Below are 13,683 nucleotides of genomic sequence, written 5' to 3'. Positions count from 1 at the left end.
TCCTACAGTGGAAATTACAGAATTACCTTAAGAGCATCCAGTAACAGCAATTTTTTAAAAAAAAATTTAAAAAGTAGATGCTGTCTCAGGTGTTACTGTTGATTTTTAAATTCCCCATCTCTCTGGAGCTATGTTAGTTCCTGCAGCTATTCTCTTTTCAGCCTTTGCTTTATTAAACCGCTCTTATCTTGACCCACAGGCCTCTTGATATATTTTCCCTCTCCCCTGTCTATCTAAGAAGGGGAGTGATAGAATAGCTCTGGTGGGCATCTGACCCCCAGCCAGGGCCAAGCCACCACAGTAACTCTGGTCTGTAACAGAAACTTCATGAGTGTCACTGTAATGAAAGCTCACTGAAGAAAAACATGCCTTTCAAAGTATTTTCAGAAAGAAGAAAAGAATGAATTTGGTAGATACAGGCAAGACTATTCATTATTTTTTACTGAACTGTTAATGCACAGTACTGTTAGAGCTGATGAGTAATAATTCTGAGCAAACAGCATAAAGATCTACTTGGCAAGTTAAAAGTCAGCTTTTAACTGTTTAACCACTACTTCTACATTGCAGATCTGTACTTTGTGATCTTGAAACCAAGAGCTCACCCTAATTTGAAGGGGTACTTAACACCTACACCAAGCTTGACACAGGCCTCTGTCAAAGAACAATATTGTTTGCAGGGAGACCATGAAAAAAATGTGTTGCCACTCTGTTGTGGAGAGTATTTGATTAAGAGTTTGAAGACTTTTTTGATAAGTCTGGCCCTCAGTCCTGGGGACAGTCCAAAAAAGGGCCATGGAGATGATCAGAAGACAGAAGCATTTCTCTTAGGATGTGAGGCTGAGACCTAGGGCTCTTCAGCTTGCAAAAGAGAACACTGAAAGGGGAGCTATCAACACCTATCAGTATCTAAGAGGTCGAGGTCATGAGGATGGGGCTGGGCTCTTTTCAGTGGTGCCCAGTGACAGGACAGAGGCAAGCGGCACAAATTTGAACACCAGAGGTTTCATTTGAACTTAAGGAAAAACTTCCTTACTTTGAGGGTGACTGAGCACTGGAACAGGCTGCCCAGAGAGGTTGCAGAGCTTCCTTCTCTGGAGACTTTCAAAACCCACCTGGATGTGTTAATTCTGCAATCTGATCCATGTATATCTGTGTTAGCAGGCAAGCTTGGACTTAGATGATCTCCGGAGGTCCCTTCCATTCTGTGATAACCCATACCATTCTGTGATTATTTCCTTGTTTAGTTTCAGGAGTATTTTTGCAAAACCTCAAATTCAGCTTTGAAGGTAGACATCGAAAGTGAGTACAAAAGTACTTAATCTACATATTTTGTATCAACATACAACAGTGACAAAAAAGGAACAAGAACAAATCTAAGTTCCTGCATAAGTCTGAGCAATTGTTCCTGGACTTCAGTTTCAAACTAGTACATGGTGCTTTTGCAGCACCTTCCACCATGTGTCTCTACTGCTTATCAGTGACTTGCCTACACATTTAAAGTCTGCTGAAACAGGTAACAGCTTTTTACAGCTTAACAGATATTTGAATGCTGTTCTCCAGCCTCCTCTCAGGCAGGCTCCACTGAAGCTGGAAGTCAATGCCTTGCAATGCCACAGTTAAAGTGGGAAACTAGCTTCTGAAGAAACACATGATACCACAGAAACTAACAGGGTATTCTATAGAATCCAAAGTGTCAAACAAAGATTTAGCCTTTACTGAAGTGCTGCAGAGCATCAGACAACAGAACAAGGCAACCCAAACCAACAGTTAACACAAAGATTAAGAAGCTTGTTCCAACACTTAGGCCACTGATATTAAGAGAGCAAAACAGAGGCTTCATCATGAACTTAAGACACAAGTTAAATATTTGCCTACTTCCATACCTTCTGGTTGGTCCTTCACCTGCACTGTTGCTTTCCCTTAAGTCATAAATTTGTGACTGGGTACAGAGGCAAAGTAAGGGCAAAGGAAAGCATTTTAGGATTAAAGATAATCAACTGAGTAGGGGGCCACATTAGTTTTTGTGCTGTGGAAGTGAAATCATTTAGCAATCACACATTACTGTAACATGTACACTATAGGAGAGAGTCGATGGAAAAATTGGCAACAGACTATTCTTGTTCCCTTCTGTATGGCATCTGAAGTTATACTATCAGAAAATACTTTAATTTTAAAATAATCAATAAGGTTGTATTTATACTTAACATTCACTCATCAACATTAGAAATTATACCATTTGCTGGAAATTACTTGACAGTGCTTACTTGTCAGCAATATATTAAACCCACACCAAAACCCACCTCAGATTCATAAAAGGTTGTAACATTGACTTCTTAAGACCTCTTGCACAGTGTTTCATCATGCCCTTAAACATAGCCTACATAAACACTATTTAAGTGGCTCCATGAAGATCTGCCAGAGAAGGGAAAATAAACTTAATGTATAAAGCTAACTGATGGCAGAAATGTATCTTTCTCATAAAACAGTGGCATGAGAAAGTTGCCTCCATTAGCATTTTTCAATGTTTCTTCACACAGCTAACTAAAAATAGTTTCACAGATCAATATTTACATACAGTATTCAAACAAAAGCTTGACTTTAAGTATTGTTAACGAAAAATTTCTTAGAGCAGCTATTAGGCTGAATGAATAGGTAAATACACTTGGTTCTCAGTCTGAAGGTGAAGTACTCCAATTACATGGGGAACTAAGATACTCTGGGTGCTTATCATGAAGTTTAAAGTGAAAATTAAGGTTTCCTCTGAGTTTGAAAAAAGTTACTCCTTCATAATCTTATAGTTGCGTTCCCAAGAGAAATAATGTAACGAAAGGCCAGATTTCATTTTCAGAAATACTTAAACGTTGCACTTAAATATTTCACCTGATATCCTTTGTCCTGTTTACCCAGAAGCTGATTTATATTACCAACAGATTTAAGAAACCTGACATTAACTCAACCTTTTAGAGTCAGAACAACTAGAACAGTTTGAGTGGGCTCTTTTAAAAGTGCTCTGGAGGCTATTTCGTTATATTTAACATGCTTCTCAAGTGCACCACACTACGCTGCTCTGCTTCAAGCCGTTAGTTTCAATTTTGTATGGTGTTGGATGTTCGACCAGCAGACACCCACCTTCTACCCCTCTCCTCAGACACCTATCTCATTGCCTTTTCTGCTTCAACATCACAGTTACTGTTAACAGTAGTCTTTTTCAATGCCTAACAGCACATCTAGATGTCCTTAAGAGTGAAATCAATGACTCTTCATAATGCATGCATTAAGGTAACTTCTTTTAGGTTACATGGGAAAAAAAAACAAACCAACATATTTTATGTGGCTAACAAGCATCTTACAAAAATTCAAGCCAACAATGTGTCTGTACGTTTGTTTTTTTAATTCCACAATATTCTAAATTGTCCTCATTAAATGCAATCAAGATGAAGCTGTTCAAAATTCACTCTGAATTTTTCTAAATTAATCTATAAACTAGAAGCCACATTCAAACAATCTTAAAACAAAATATTTCAATTGTAGTTTACTTGTTTGGAAATGTATCACTGTTTAATAAAGGAAGTGAAGCAACTGGTTTAACACTTGTTCCTACTAGCCCAGCAAATTCACTTTTTTTGCCTTTTTCACCATCTTAATTAGATCTGTATTTCAACAATACAAAAACTGGGATGTGAAGTGTCTTACTGTTTGACAACCGATAAATTAAACCCCAAACTTTCAGTATATTAAGAATTTCACAAACTAGAACTTCTTGGAAGCTAAACTACATTCGACCTGTCCCCTGACCCCCGAGGCTGCCACTCCCCTCCCCCGAGCTGTTTCAGAAGACAATAGCTAGAAAAGACATAAAAGTTCGACTTTGCCCCCAATGTTTCTGTATAACCCTATCCTAAGTAGCTGAGTCCTCCCAGTGACTAATAAAAACAGTGAAGTAGTCACTTGATGCCTTTCACAGACTTTGAAATTCATGCTTGCTGCTCTGAACACCTTGTATATCATCACCTTGAAATAAAGCGAACCTACCTATGCCTTAAATGTCAAACTTCTTGGATAACTGGATGCCCTATGGAGAATGACCTTTTCCAGTTTGACACACCAAAGACAGGTATTGTAAGAAGTTCAGCAACACCTAAAACAGCATTTCAATTTGAATAACACAAGATTTTGAAAAATCAAGATATAAGCACTTTTGCTGAAGAGACAAAAATCAATAATGAACACATACAGAATCTGCATGGAAATAATTCAGATAGAACAAAAGCGGACAAACCTAAGATGATGCAGTTTCTTGTAAACATTTATTTATAAACAAATTCTTAGCAAGTTAACTCAGATGTTAGATGAACATTACAGGAGATAATTATCTGGATCTCAGGAGTTCATGTTAATTTGCTCAAAATAAGTTTATTTATCCAGATGGTTCTCACAGAAAACAGCAAATCACTTCCCTCATCTATACTTTTGGGAAGTAATGCAAGTTTGTAAACTAGCATATAAACTCTACCAGAACAGAGAGTAAAGAATCAGCACTTTGGATAAAATTAATGTACATTTTCCACATCAGTGAGAAAGTTCTACACAACATATTCATTTTATCTGGTATGTTACATGCTGCAGAAGTTTGTGTTCTCTGCAGGTAATCCCAGATGTTTTCCTTATAGCATGGAACTAACAACATTTGAGCTGGTTTCTCTTATCTCAGTTTAGAAATTCCATACTATATTTTCAAACAATGGTGGAGATCTGGAATTCGTCCTTCAATTTATTATTAAAAAGGAGAGCAATTTCTGAAAAGCACTAATACTTCGGTCCGCATGCACCATCAATGTTTTCACTTCAGAGAAATATGGAATCCTAGTCCAGTCTTGTGCTCTTTTCTTCATCAATGTAAATTGCTATTAGATCAATCTAAGAAAAGGTCATCAGCCATCCTAGATTTGGCTATCACATAGGGTAGAGATACACCCTTATCTGTAGAACACCTGATTATACCTGCTCAGTACATTCAATGAAAGACTTATAGAAGAAAGGACTCCTGGTTACACATTAACTATTTCCTCATCTGGTTCACCAATGGTTTTATTGCTGTTTCAGACTTTTCCCTCCTCCAGTTTAAGGAGATTAATTAGCATTTCAGAAGCTGTGCTTGAAACTTTTAATCTACTAATAATTCAGGAACTTCAACACAAAAGGCTAATGCAAATACAACAACAAAACAAAACAAAAAACAGCAAATTCTAAAAGCTTTTATGCTTGAATACTACATTTTTCACATTTCTTTGCCACCAGCTACTCATTGGTGTTGCTAAGCAGAAAGTTCTTTATGCCTGCTCAAATAAATTTTAATAGAATATTTATTTTAAATCAGTCTTTTCTCTGTTCAGAACACAATAGCCAAAGTTGAAGTCCACCTTTCATACTCTCAAGATAAACAACCTTGTGACATGCTACAATAAGTCTTAGGAAAAAAAGTTACTTTTGTTAGCAAAGAGCTTAAGCAGCCTACCAGAACCACCTACTCACTCACTAAGCAACAAAGAGTTTCAAAAACAAATCCCAGCACTTTATATAGCACCAGACTCAAGCTAATCAAAATGACTGCTTAGTACGGGAAAACACTTCCTCTCAAATTTTATTCAAATTGTGTCAGTTCAAGAACCAAGTTCTCAACAAAACCAGGTTTTACCTGGTAACAACAGCTCATCAAGAAAGTTTTGCTTGAGTTTTGGTAAACTGCCCAGGAAAAGTTCACTCAGGAAAATTTCAGAGCAAGACAAAAATCTGAACTTCTCAGTGAAATAGGATATTTCACCTCATAAAAGCACAACTCCTCTCAATCAAATGTTTACACATAAAACTTCCACAGGAGCAGAAGAATACAAATGGATGGGTGAAAAGTTACTTAAAACTAGAATCACTGAGGTGTCCCTACAAAGCCAAATCAAAAATGGAATTAACTCTCAGACTCCAAGAAAACCTATTTTTCAGATTCTAGGAATGTTACTATGAAATAGTACAGTTGGGGGTTTTTTTTGTTTGTTTGGTTTTTTGTTAAAGCCATATACAAATTACAGGACTATAAGAATAGCACTAACCAATCAATTTGGAAAATATATAAGCAAGACATTTGGGGACACCTTCTTTAAGGAGTATTAACAATAACCAGACTGAAAACTGGATTTGAACATCTGGTTTATGTTTAATTACATCAAACACCTATTTATGTGCATATAACACTCTTTAACGGCTTCCAGTGGTAAAACTCCTGTCTATTTTAGTATGAACAGATGCACCTCGACACCTACAACATTCATCACATGAAGCTGCTACTGTGTTGTGCAGAGAACAGAATATTGCACTGGAAAAAAAATTTCTAGTAACTGACTAAGATTCAATTACAGTACTTTTAGCTTGAGACTGAGCTATTGTTACAAGACTGCATCACCTTTTGCTGTTTTCCTTGCTTTGTCTTGATCATGGTCTTTAGATGCATACTACAAAGTGAATGTCCTTCAATAATGTATTGCATTACTATATTAAACAGTTTGCCTGTTTACTTAAAGTGAGGTGCCACAATATTTCCCTTTAAGAATGAAAGCAAGTGCTATTTGTCTTGAATACTTTAAACACTTCAAAGTAAATGAGTATGCAAAGAATTGAAAAATGTTAATCAGCCATATAAAGTGCAAACTGCACATAGTGAAAAAGCCAGAACAGTCAAATCCAGTGTTGTTACATTAGGACAGCAAGATGCAAGCTGAACTACTTCTTGCTACTTTAGCATATACAGAAAGAATTTTATCCCCACTTCCCAACTGTAGAATTACTTGTCTTCAGTTATTTTAGCACTGCAGAACATAAGTTACTTGGTTTTAGCAATGAGCAGAAAGGTAACATTAATAAAGAAAAAACACTCATTACCTGTTGTGAATATTTTTACATTATTCATGGAGGAATATGTGATTTGTGTCAAGTAAAGAGTTAAGTTCAGTGAATTTCATTTGGAAGATCGTTTTCAAGGGGCTCGATTTGACCTCTTATTAGACAAACCATAGATAAAGGTGGCCTTGCCTGGCTCTGCCTTGGAACGTGTGTGTCAGGCATGTGGGAGTTCTGCGGTGTTCTGTGAGAAAGATGATTTTACTCTCGGATCTTTTTTTTTTCTCCCGAGCACTTCAGAACATTCTGGGGGCTCATTATCATGTCCTGCCTTCCAATTAACATAAGTCTGTTTATGTAAATGAGATAGCCATATAAGAAGGAGAGAAAAACTATTGTTTTGGCTGTATTTTTGTCCCTTTTTCTCAGCCCAGCATGCTGCTTTCTTTGCTTGTGTCTTTATTCCCAATAAAATTTTAAAAGACATTTTTGGCTAGTTTGTTCACTCATTCTGTAAGTAAATACTGAAAAAAAAAAGAATTGTGAAATTAAAGAAACCTCTCATTCCACCCCTTTCAATAGGAAAACAGATGCAGTGCCCTTTTTTAAAAGAAACACTCTTTAAAAACATGAAAGTTTAAACTGTCCAAACAAATCAGTATCAAAAGAAGCCTTTAAAAAAAAAAAAAGCTTCTTTTGATATTGATTTGTTTGCACAGTTTTGCGTTTGTTTTTTTTTTAAATAAAAAAAAAAGAAAAGGGGTAAAACCTGCATAATTAAGCTTTTTTGCAAAGGGGAGCACTTTTGGAATGTTACAATTCATGCTCCTCACTAACCATCTGAAAAGGAAGTTGAACAAGTTCACTAGTAATACCAAACAGAAAAAGAACAGCAAACAGATACTTCATGATAGGGGCTGAGCAGTAATGCAGAAGAATAAGATTCAGTATTGATAACTAAGATTTCACTTTTTTGTGAGACAGAAAATTCCAAATTTACACATATATTGGCAAATACACATAAATTGGCAAAAACACCACTTGGTGTGGTGGTTCCATAAAATTGTAAGCTGAGAAATGAGTAACCAATAAGTACAACTCTAGAAGAAGGACAAGAACAGCATAAAAAAGGCTTAATTCTTGAGGTTCTGCAGAGCAGAGTCTAATAAAGGATTTAGTAGGGCATTTTTCCCCCACTGATATATTCCTGCATGGTAGTATACAGTGACCTGGCCCACATTTCTGCTTATCTGGACTTCAGGTTAAGTTCTGCAGTTCACTGGGCAAATAATTAAAATCCACTCTAAATTTTAGTCCAGGCTTATCGAGTTCCCTATCCCCACAATCCCACACCTGAAGATTCCTATGCATATAAAACACTTCAAATGCTAGCTCTAAGCACATGTAATCTGGCAACTTGTTTAGGGTTCGAAACATCTCTCGGCTATGCAGTCCTAACAAATCAGAATATTTTTGTCTTGAGAATACACCATAGGTAACTTTGTATTTTTTTCACCAGACTACAGAAAAGAATCCTCATTTTGCAGCTTCATTTTGAATGTTTTAATGCTACCTCTGTATCACAGTGAAGGCAAAATGCCAAGCTACAAATGTATGAATACTCTCAGATTGTTTTTTTTTAAAAAAGAGAACCATTATCAAAAGGCAGCACTTAAAATTTAAGAGCATGTATGCTTACTGGAAGGATTGCTCAATAAGACTTCCCAATTACAAATGCATTGAATAATAATACTTAACACATTTAGATATGTAACCACTTGGATATCTTTTTAAATTTCTGTTTAATTAATTTATTTCGTATTCTTGTAACACATGTATAACTCAGATGCAGAAGCTGCATCTTACTCGGTATTGTAGTAAAACATTTCAGGGCAATGACTATCTTGTACATGCATGTTTTGCATGCTGTATTACTTGAAATATACCTGATCTTCAAGCCCTATATGTAAAATTAAAATAACTGAGCTCATTGGAAGATGCAAGGAATAGATCAGGAAAACTGACCCAAAATGCTAATGAAAAATAAGGCCTCAAAATCAAAAGCCAGTAATCAGATACAATACAAACATCCAGAAAGACAGAAGACTAAAACCAGAATGGTAACTTAGGAGAACTGACTCTAAAACTAACCAGTTTAACACCTAGGACAGGTGAGAAACAGTTCAATAATCAGTGAGAGAGGGTAGACAAAACCATTAAAAAGTGAAACATAATGCAAGCTTTTTCTTTTTCAATCTAGAGAGCTCAAAAGACCACAGTTGTTAGCTCCCAGTTTCCTCCTCTATGAAGAACGAGCAAATTGATTCATTTTAAACAGGTTTAACACACAGTTTCAATCTTGCAGCTTTTACCTCTCATAGCTTGAGTACTTCAATGACTGTACAGGGAAGCATACAACTCTCTGCAAGCACCACCAGATCTAATGAAAGTATGAGAAATCAAGTCAAAAAACTCCAAAACATACCTTGTGTTGTTCAATTGCATCTACCCACTGCTGTCTGTGGTCTGGGTCCTGAGCTCGGAGGTACCAAACGCTATCATTTACACTAATATCAAATCTGCATTCATCAAAGTCATGGGGCTGTGACAGAAGAGAGTGTAAGAGTAATTAAAGTTAGTAAAACGATCAACAGTACCTCACAGAATATGCTGACACTCTAAAACATTGTAATTAAAAAAAAAATCCTATATTGTCTTCAATTCATCCTAGATGGTGTTATGCAGCTGTCTCAAATAATGAACATACACATTAATAATACAAAAAGTATGTTTAATAGATACTTATTAAATAAAATGTCATGAAACAGTTTCACACCAACATTAACCAAAACCTCCTATTTTGAAACAAATCCTTTAACTAGACAACTTCTGGGCACAGAAAGTAAAGTACAACTATATCTAATTTCACAGCAAGAAAAAAAATGTTAATATTATTGCTATCAGCATTAATTTTAGATGGAAAGGATACATACATCATAGCAAAAAGCACCACAATACATCCATAAAAACAGACTACAGCAAAATTACATAGAAAAGTCAGAACTAAAGGAAGCTATGGCACCCTCTGCCTCAACATTTTCACCATGAAAGAGAGAACCATCAGATAATATCACCACTTAAATGAATTTAACTTTCTGTTTACATGCCTTAAGAACTAAAATGCTTTTACCTGCACTACAATGAAGATGGCAAGGAAAGTACAGGGAAACAAACTTACCTGATCTCCCCCATACCCTGACACTGTTAGTTCAAAGCTACTCCCTAGCAAACATCCAATCAAATACATTGTCCACCACCCTCAATCCCTTGGAAACTACTCATACAGAAACGTAACACAGGTATAGCTGAACACCTCTCTCAATTTAAATATGAGAGAAAAAAAAAAAGACACTCGCAAATAACCATAGGAAGCCAATAAGCAAATTGCACAATCTGAAGGACACTATGCTAAGCTGATTCCAGAAGCTAAAAATAAGTCTATACATAAGAGTAATATCCTTTGCAATGTAAGTACCTCTCTGCAAATACATTCACCTTGCATTGTGGATCATTCATTAAACACTCTGGAAAAGAAAATCTAGAAGGAAGTCTCATTTGTTGTCATGCACAAAATGACTTGGAAATCAGAAACTACTTACACATGATACAGAATCTATCTTGTTTAAATATATTAAGAGGCAAGAAAAGCTCAAGAGAAGCCAAACTAGCAAACAAAAAAATTAGATAGAATTTTTTTGAAGTACACAATGCTTCACTTTATTTAAAAAAAACTTCACAAAATAGGTCAAGCACCTGAACCTAAACTCAGTGTAAAGGTATTTAAACTTGTCACAGAAAAGCACGCAGCAACTGACAAAACCGACAAGTCAAACTTCAGTTACTAAATACTTAACCCTATTTTAACTTAATTCAAATAACTTTCAAAACAGTGTCTGTATAATTGCTTTGCCTTCTCACAACACAGAAATGTAAGAAGGATCATGTGGTGGGTTGACCCTGGCTGGCTCCCAGGCACCCACCAAAGCTGCTCTATCAGTCCCCTTCTTAGGTGGACAGAAGAGGTAAAACATAAATGTAGTAAAGAGGGAGAGTTCACTCACCAACCATGGGTAAAACAAATTTGACTTAGGGGCATTTATTTACTTGCCAGTATAAGAATTAAAAAAAAAAAAAACCCTAAATGCACCTTCCCCCCTCTCTTTCCTCCTAGGCTGAACTTTACTTCCAATTTTCTCTTCCTCCTCCCATTGAAGAGTGGAAGGGAGTGAGGAATGGTGGTTGTGGGTAGTCCAACACTTCATCTCTGCTGCTCCTTCCCCCCAGGTCAGCATGGGGCTCCTCCCAGAGAAAACAGTCCTCCATGAACTTGTCCAACCTAAGCCCTTCCCATGGGTTGCAGTTCTTCATGAACTACTCCAGCATGGGTCTTTTCCATGGAGTGTAGACCTTCAGAAACAGAAGGTCTGACCATGGGCCTCTTAGGGATCCAGAGAACAAGCTACTTCACCAGTCTTCAACATCGGCTGCAGGGGAATCTCTCCTCCAGCACCTGGACTCCCTCCTCCACCTCCTTTGCTGACCTTGGTGTCCACAGGGTTGTTTTTCTCACATTATCTCATTCCTCTCCCAGCTGCTGTTGCACAGCAGTTTTCACTCTTACTAAATGTTATCACAGAAGGACTAATTGGCTCAGCTTTCACCACTAGCTGGTCTGAGCCCAGAAGGAACTAGTTCTCTCAGACATGAGGGCAGCCTCTGGCATCATCTCACAGAAACCACCTCTGTATTGCTTCCCCTACCAGAACTTTGACATGCAACCTCAATGCAACCAGGCCACTTTTCTTCACACAGCATTGCTACATTGTTATTACTCTAGATGTGAAAGATTTTATTTGCTTTAGGGCAGCAAAATCGCCACATCAAAGTGGTCAGGATTTTATGCCTGTTCCAGCCACTTGTCTGCCAGGTGGTCCTTTAATGCTGGGGAACATCCACCTACAATAATGGAAGATCTTTCCCAAAAATCACCCAAAACACAAATGTACAAGAATTAACTATTGAAATTCTTCCTGATGGGACTGTATCCCTCCACTCAAGCTCTCTCTTAAAAGCCTGCAGTACTACTGATTCCATCCATACACTCTGAACTTAATTCACTTTTTTCTTGAGTTTTTTGTTTGTTTTTTAACCCCTCCTATCTCTAACCTAAACACTTTCTAATGCTCTTTTCTACAGCAAGTGTATGCACTCCCTTTTAATATATTTGAAAATCCATGCTCCATTGCTAAGAGGGGAAGGAAAATGTTTCCTTAAGATCTTGTAAAACCTTTAAATAGTTTTTCTGGGCCATTCACTACATTGCATATTTCTGTATTACCTACAGTTAAGAGAGCCACCTAAAAACCAGGTCAAGGGTTATATTCAGCTCGCTGTGCAGTTCCATGTTACAAAAAAGCCAGGTGATCAGGTAGTCCTGTTAGACAAGTTGCTTAAAGATAAGAATTATCACTAACAAGGCTAAATACTGCTTCACTGCTGGGAATCAGGCAGGTGACACATGATTTGTGCTTAATAGATGCATGTTACCCATTTACCATCCTAGAGTACTTTTTAATTGTCCATTTTCCAAATTTTTTTTGACATCTGATATCAGACCCATTATTTCCCCTCCTCTTCCTTTTCACCTCCCCCTCTCCCCCTGCCCTCCCCGTACAGGCTCCAGCATAAGAACCCTGAATTAACACAACATAAATAGGCATGTACTCTAATACATGTTTTACAAAGAGTAAATAAAACACCTGAATCTCATATGACCTGTTCTTAACACAGAACAAATGAAGTTGATAATTAACCCTTTTCTCAATCAGGAATGAGTTCACATTTGATCTTCACCGTTAACTTGGCAGACTTAAGTACACAACTTCTCAGTATCGTCTGCTATATTCTCCTTCCCAGTAGGCCAAGGACAAACTTCATTGGTTTCCCTTTTGATATAAATGCTTTTATTGTTTTCTATAGCTGCATCTAGCAAAGACCATAATGCATTATTAACCACTTCTCAGGTCTGACTTTATTCTTCTAACATTATCCTCAGACTAGTTTGAGCCTCTTTACGCTTGCTGGAAGTTCTCCTGTCTCTTCTCTTACTTTCTTCCTTTAGATCTCAACTCATTTACATCTTCTTCTAAGGTTCACCATTTCTTAACTCATGTTCACTTTCCTCCTTAAGCTCAGAGTGATTAGAAAATGGTACAGTTCTTAGCCAACCATCTGACAAGGCATTGAAGGATAAAGAGAGATTTTAATCTGTAACAAACTAAGGGCCTGTGTTGAAGACAGGATACATCCTACTGCCCTTTCACACACAAGGTAAGGTGAAAAAGAGGAATGGTTTAGTCATTCTGGGAAGCAGGAAGCAAGCAGGAGTTCACTGTCAACCCTTAGGACATAAAGGACATTAGAGAACTTGAGCTGATTTTTCCAAACACTTCCACCCCACAGCAGACTCAAGTAGCATTCATATGTAAATTGAGAAGACACTGGGTAACAAAATCCAGACTAACATGACACTGTATGTGACCACCTTTAAAACTTGACAGCATTTTCAAAGGTGACTTGAGCAGACTTGAGTCTGTGGCAGAGGCAGCCTGGGTGTGTGCCAAGGACTCATTCTAAAACCAGCACTTAAACCCCAATAGACAAAAATACCCCAAAACCCCCAAACACCAACAAAACCTCCTAAAACAAACAAACCCAGAACAAAACACACAGAAA

At 37.2% G+C, this 13,683-nt stretch overlaps 1 protein-coding gene across 1 annotated transcript in view; it reads right to left on the bottom strand.

Moving 5' to 3' along the window:
• Positions 1 to 13,683, bottom strand: part of CERT1 (ceramide transporter 1) — a 76,035-nt gene that overhangs the window by 43,757 nt on the left and 18,595 nt on the right. The window contains exon 3 of the mRNA XM_054398199.1: positions 9,374 to 9,490. Coding sequence (XP_054254174.1) covers positions 9,374 to 9,490 — 117 coding nt within the window. The remainder of the gene's footprint in view (positions 1 to 9,373; positions 9,491 to 13,683) is intronic.

Source organism: Indicator indicator, chromosome Z, assembly GCF_027791375.1.
Source record: "Indicator indicator isolate 239-I01 chromosome Z, UM_Iind_1.1, whole genome shotgun sequence".
Taxonomy (NCBI): Eukaryota; Metazoa; Chordata; class Aves; order Piciformes; family Indicatoridae; genus Indicator; species Indicator indicator.
Note: the sequence above shows the minus strand (reverse complement) of the source record. Positions and strands in the feature narration are given on the sequence as shown.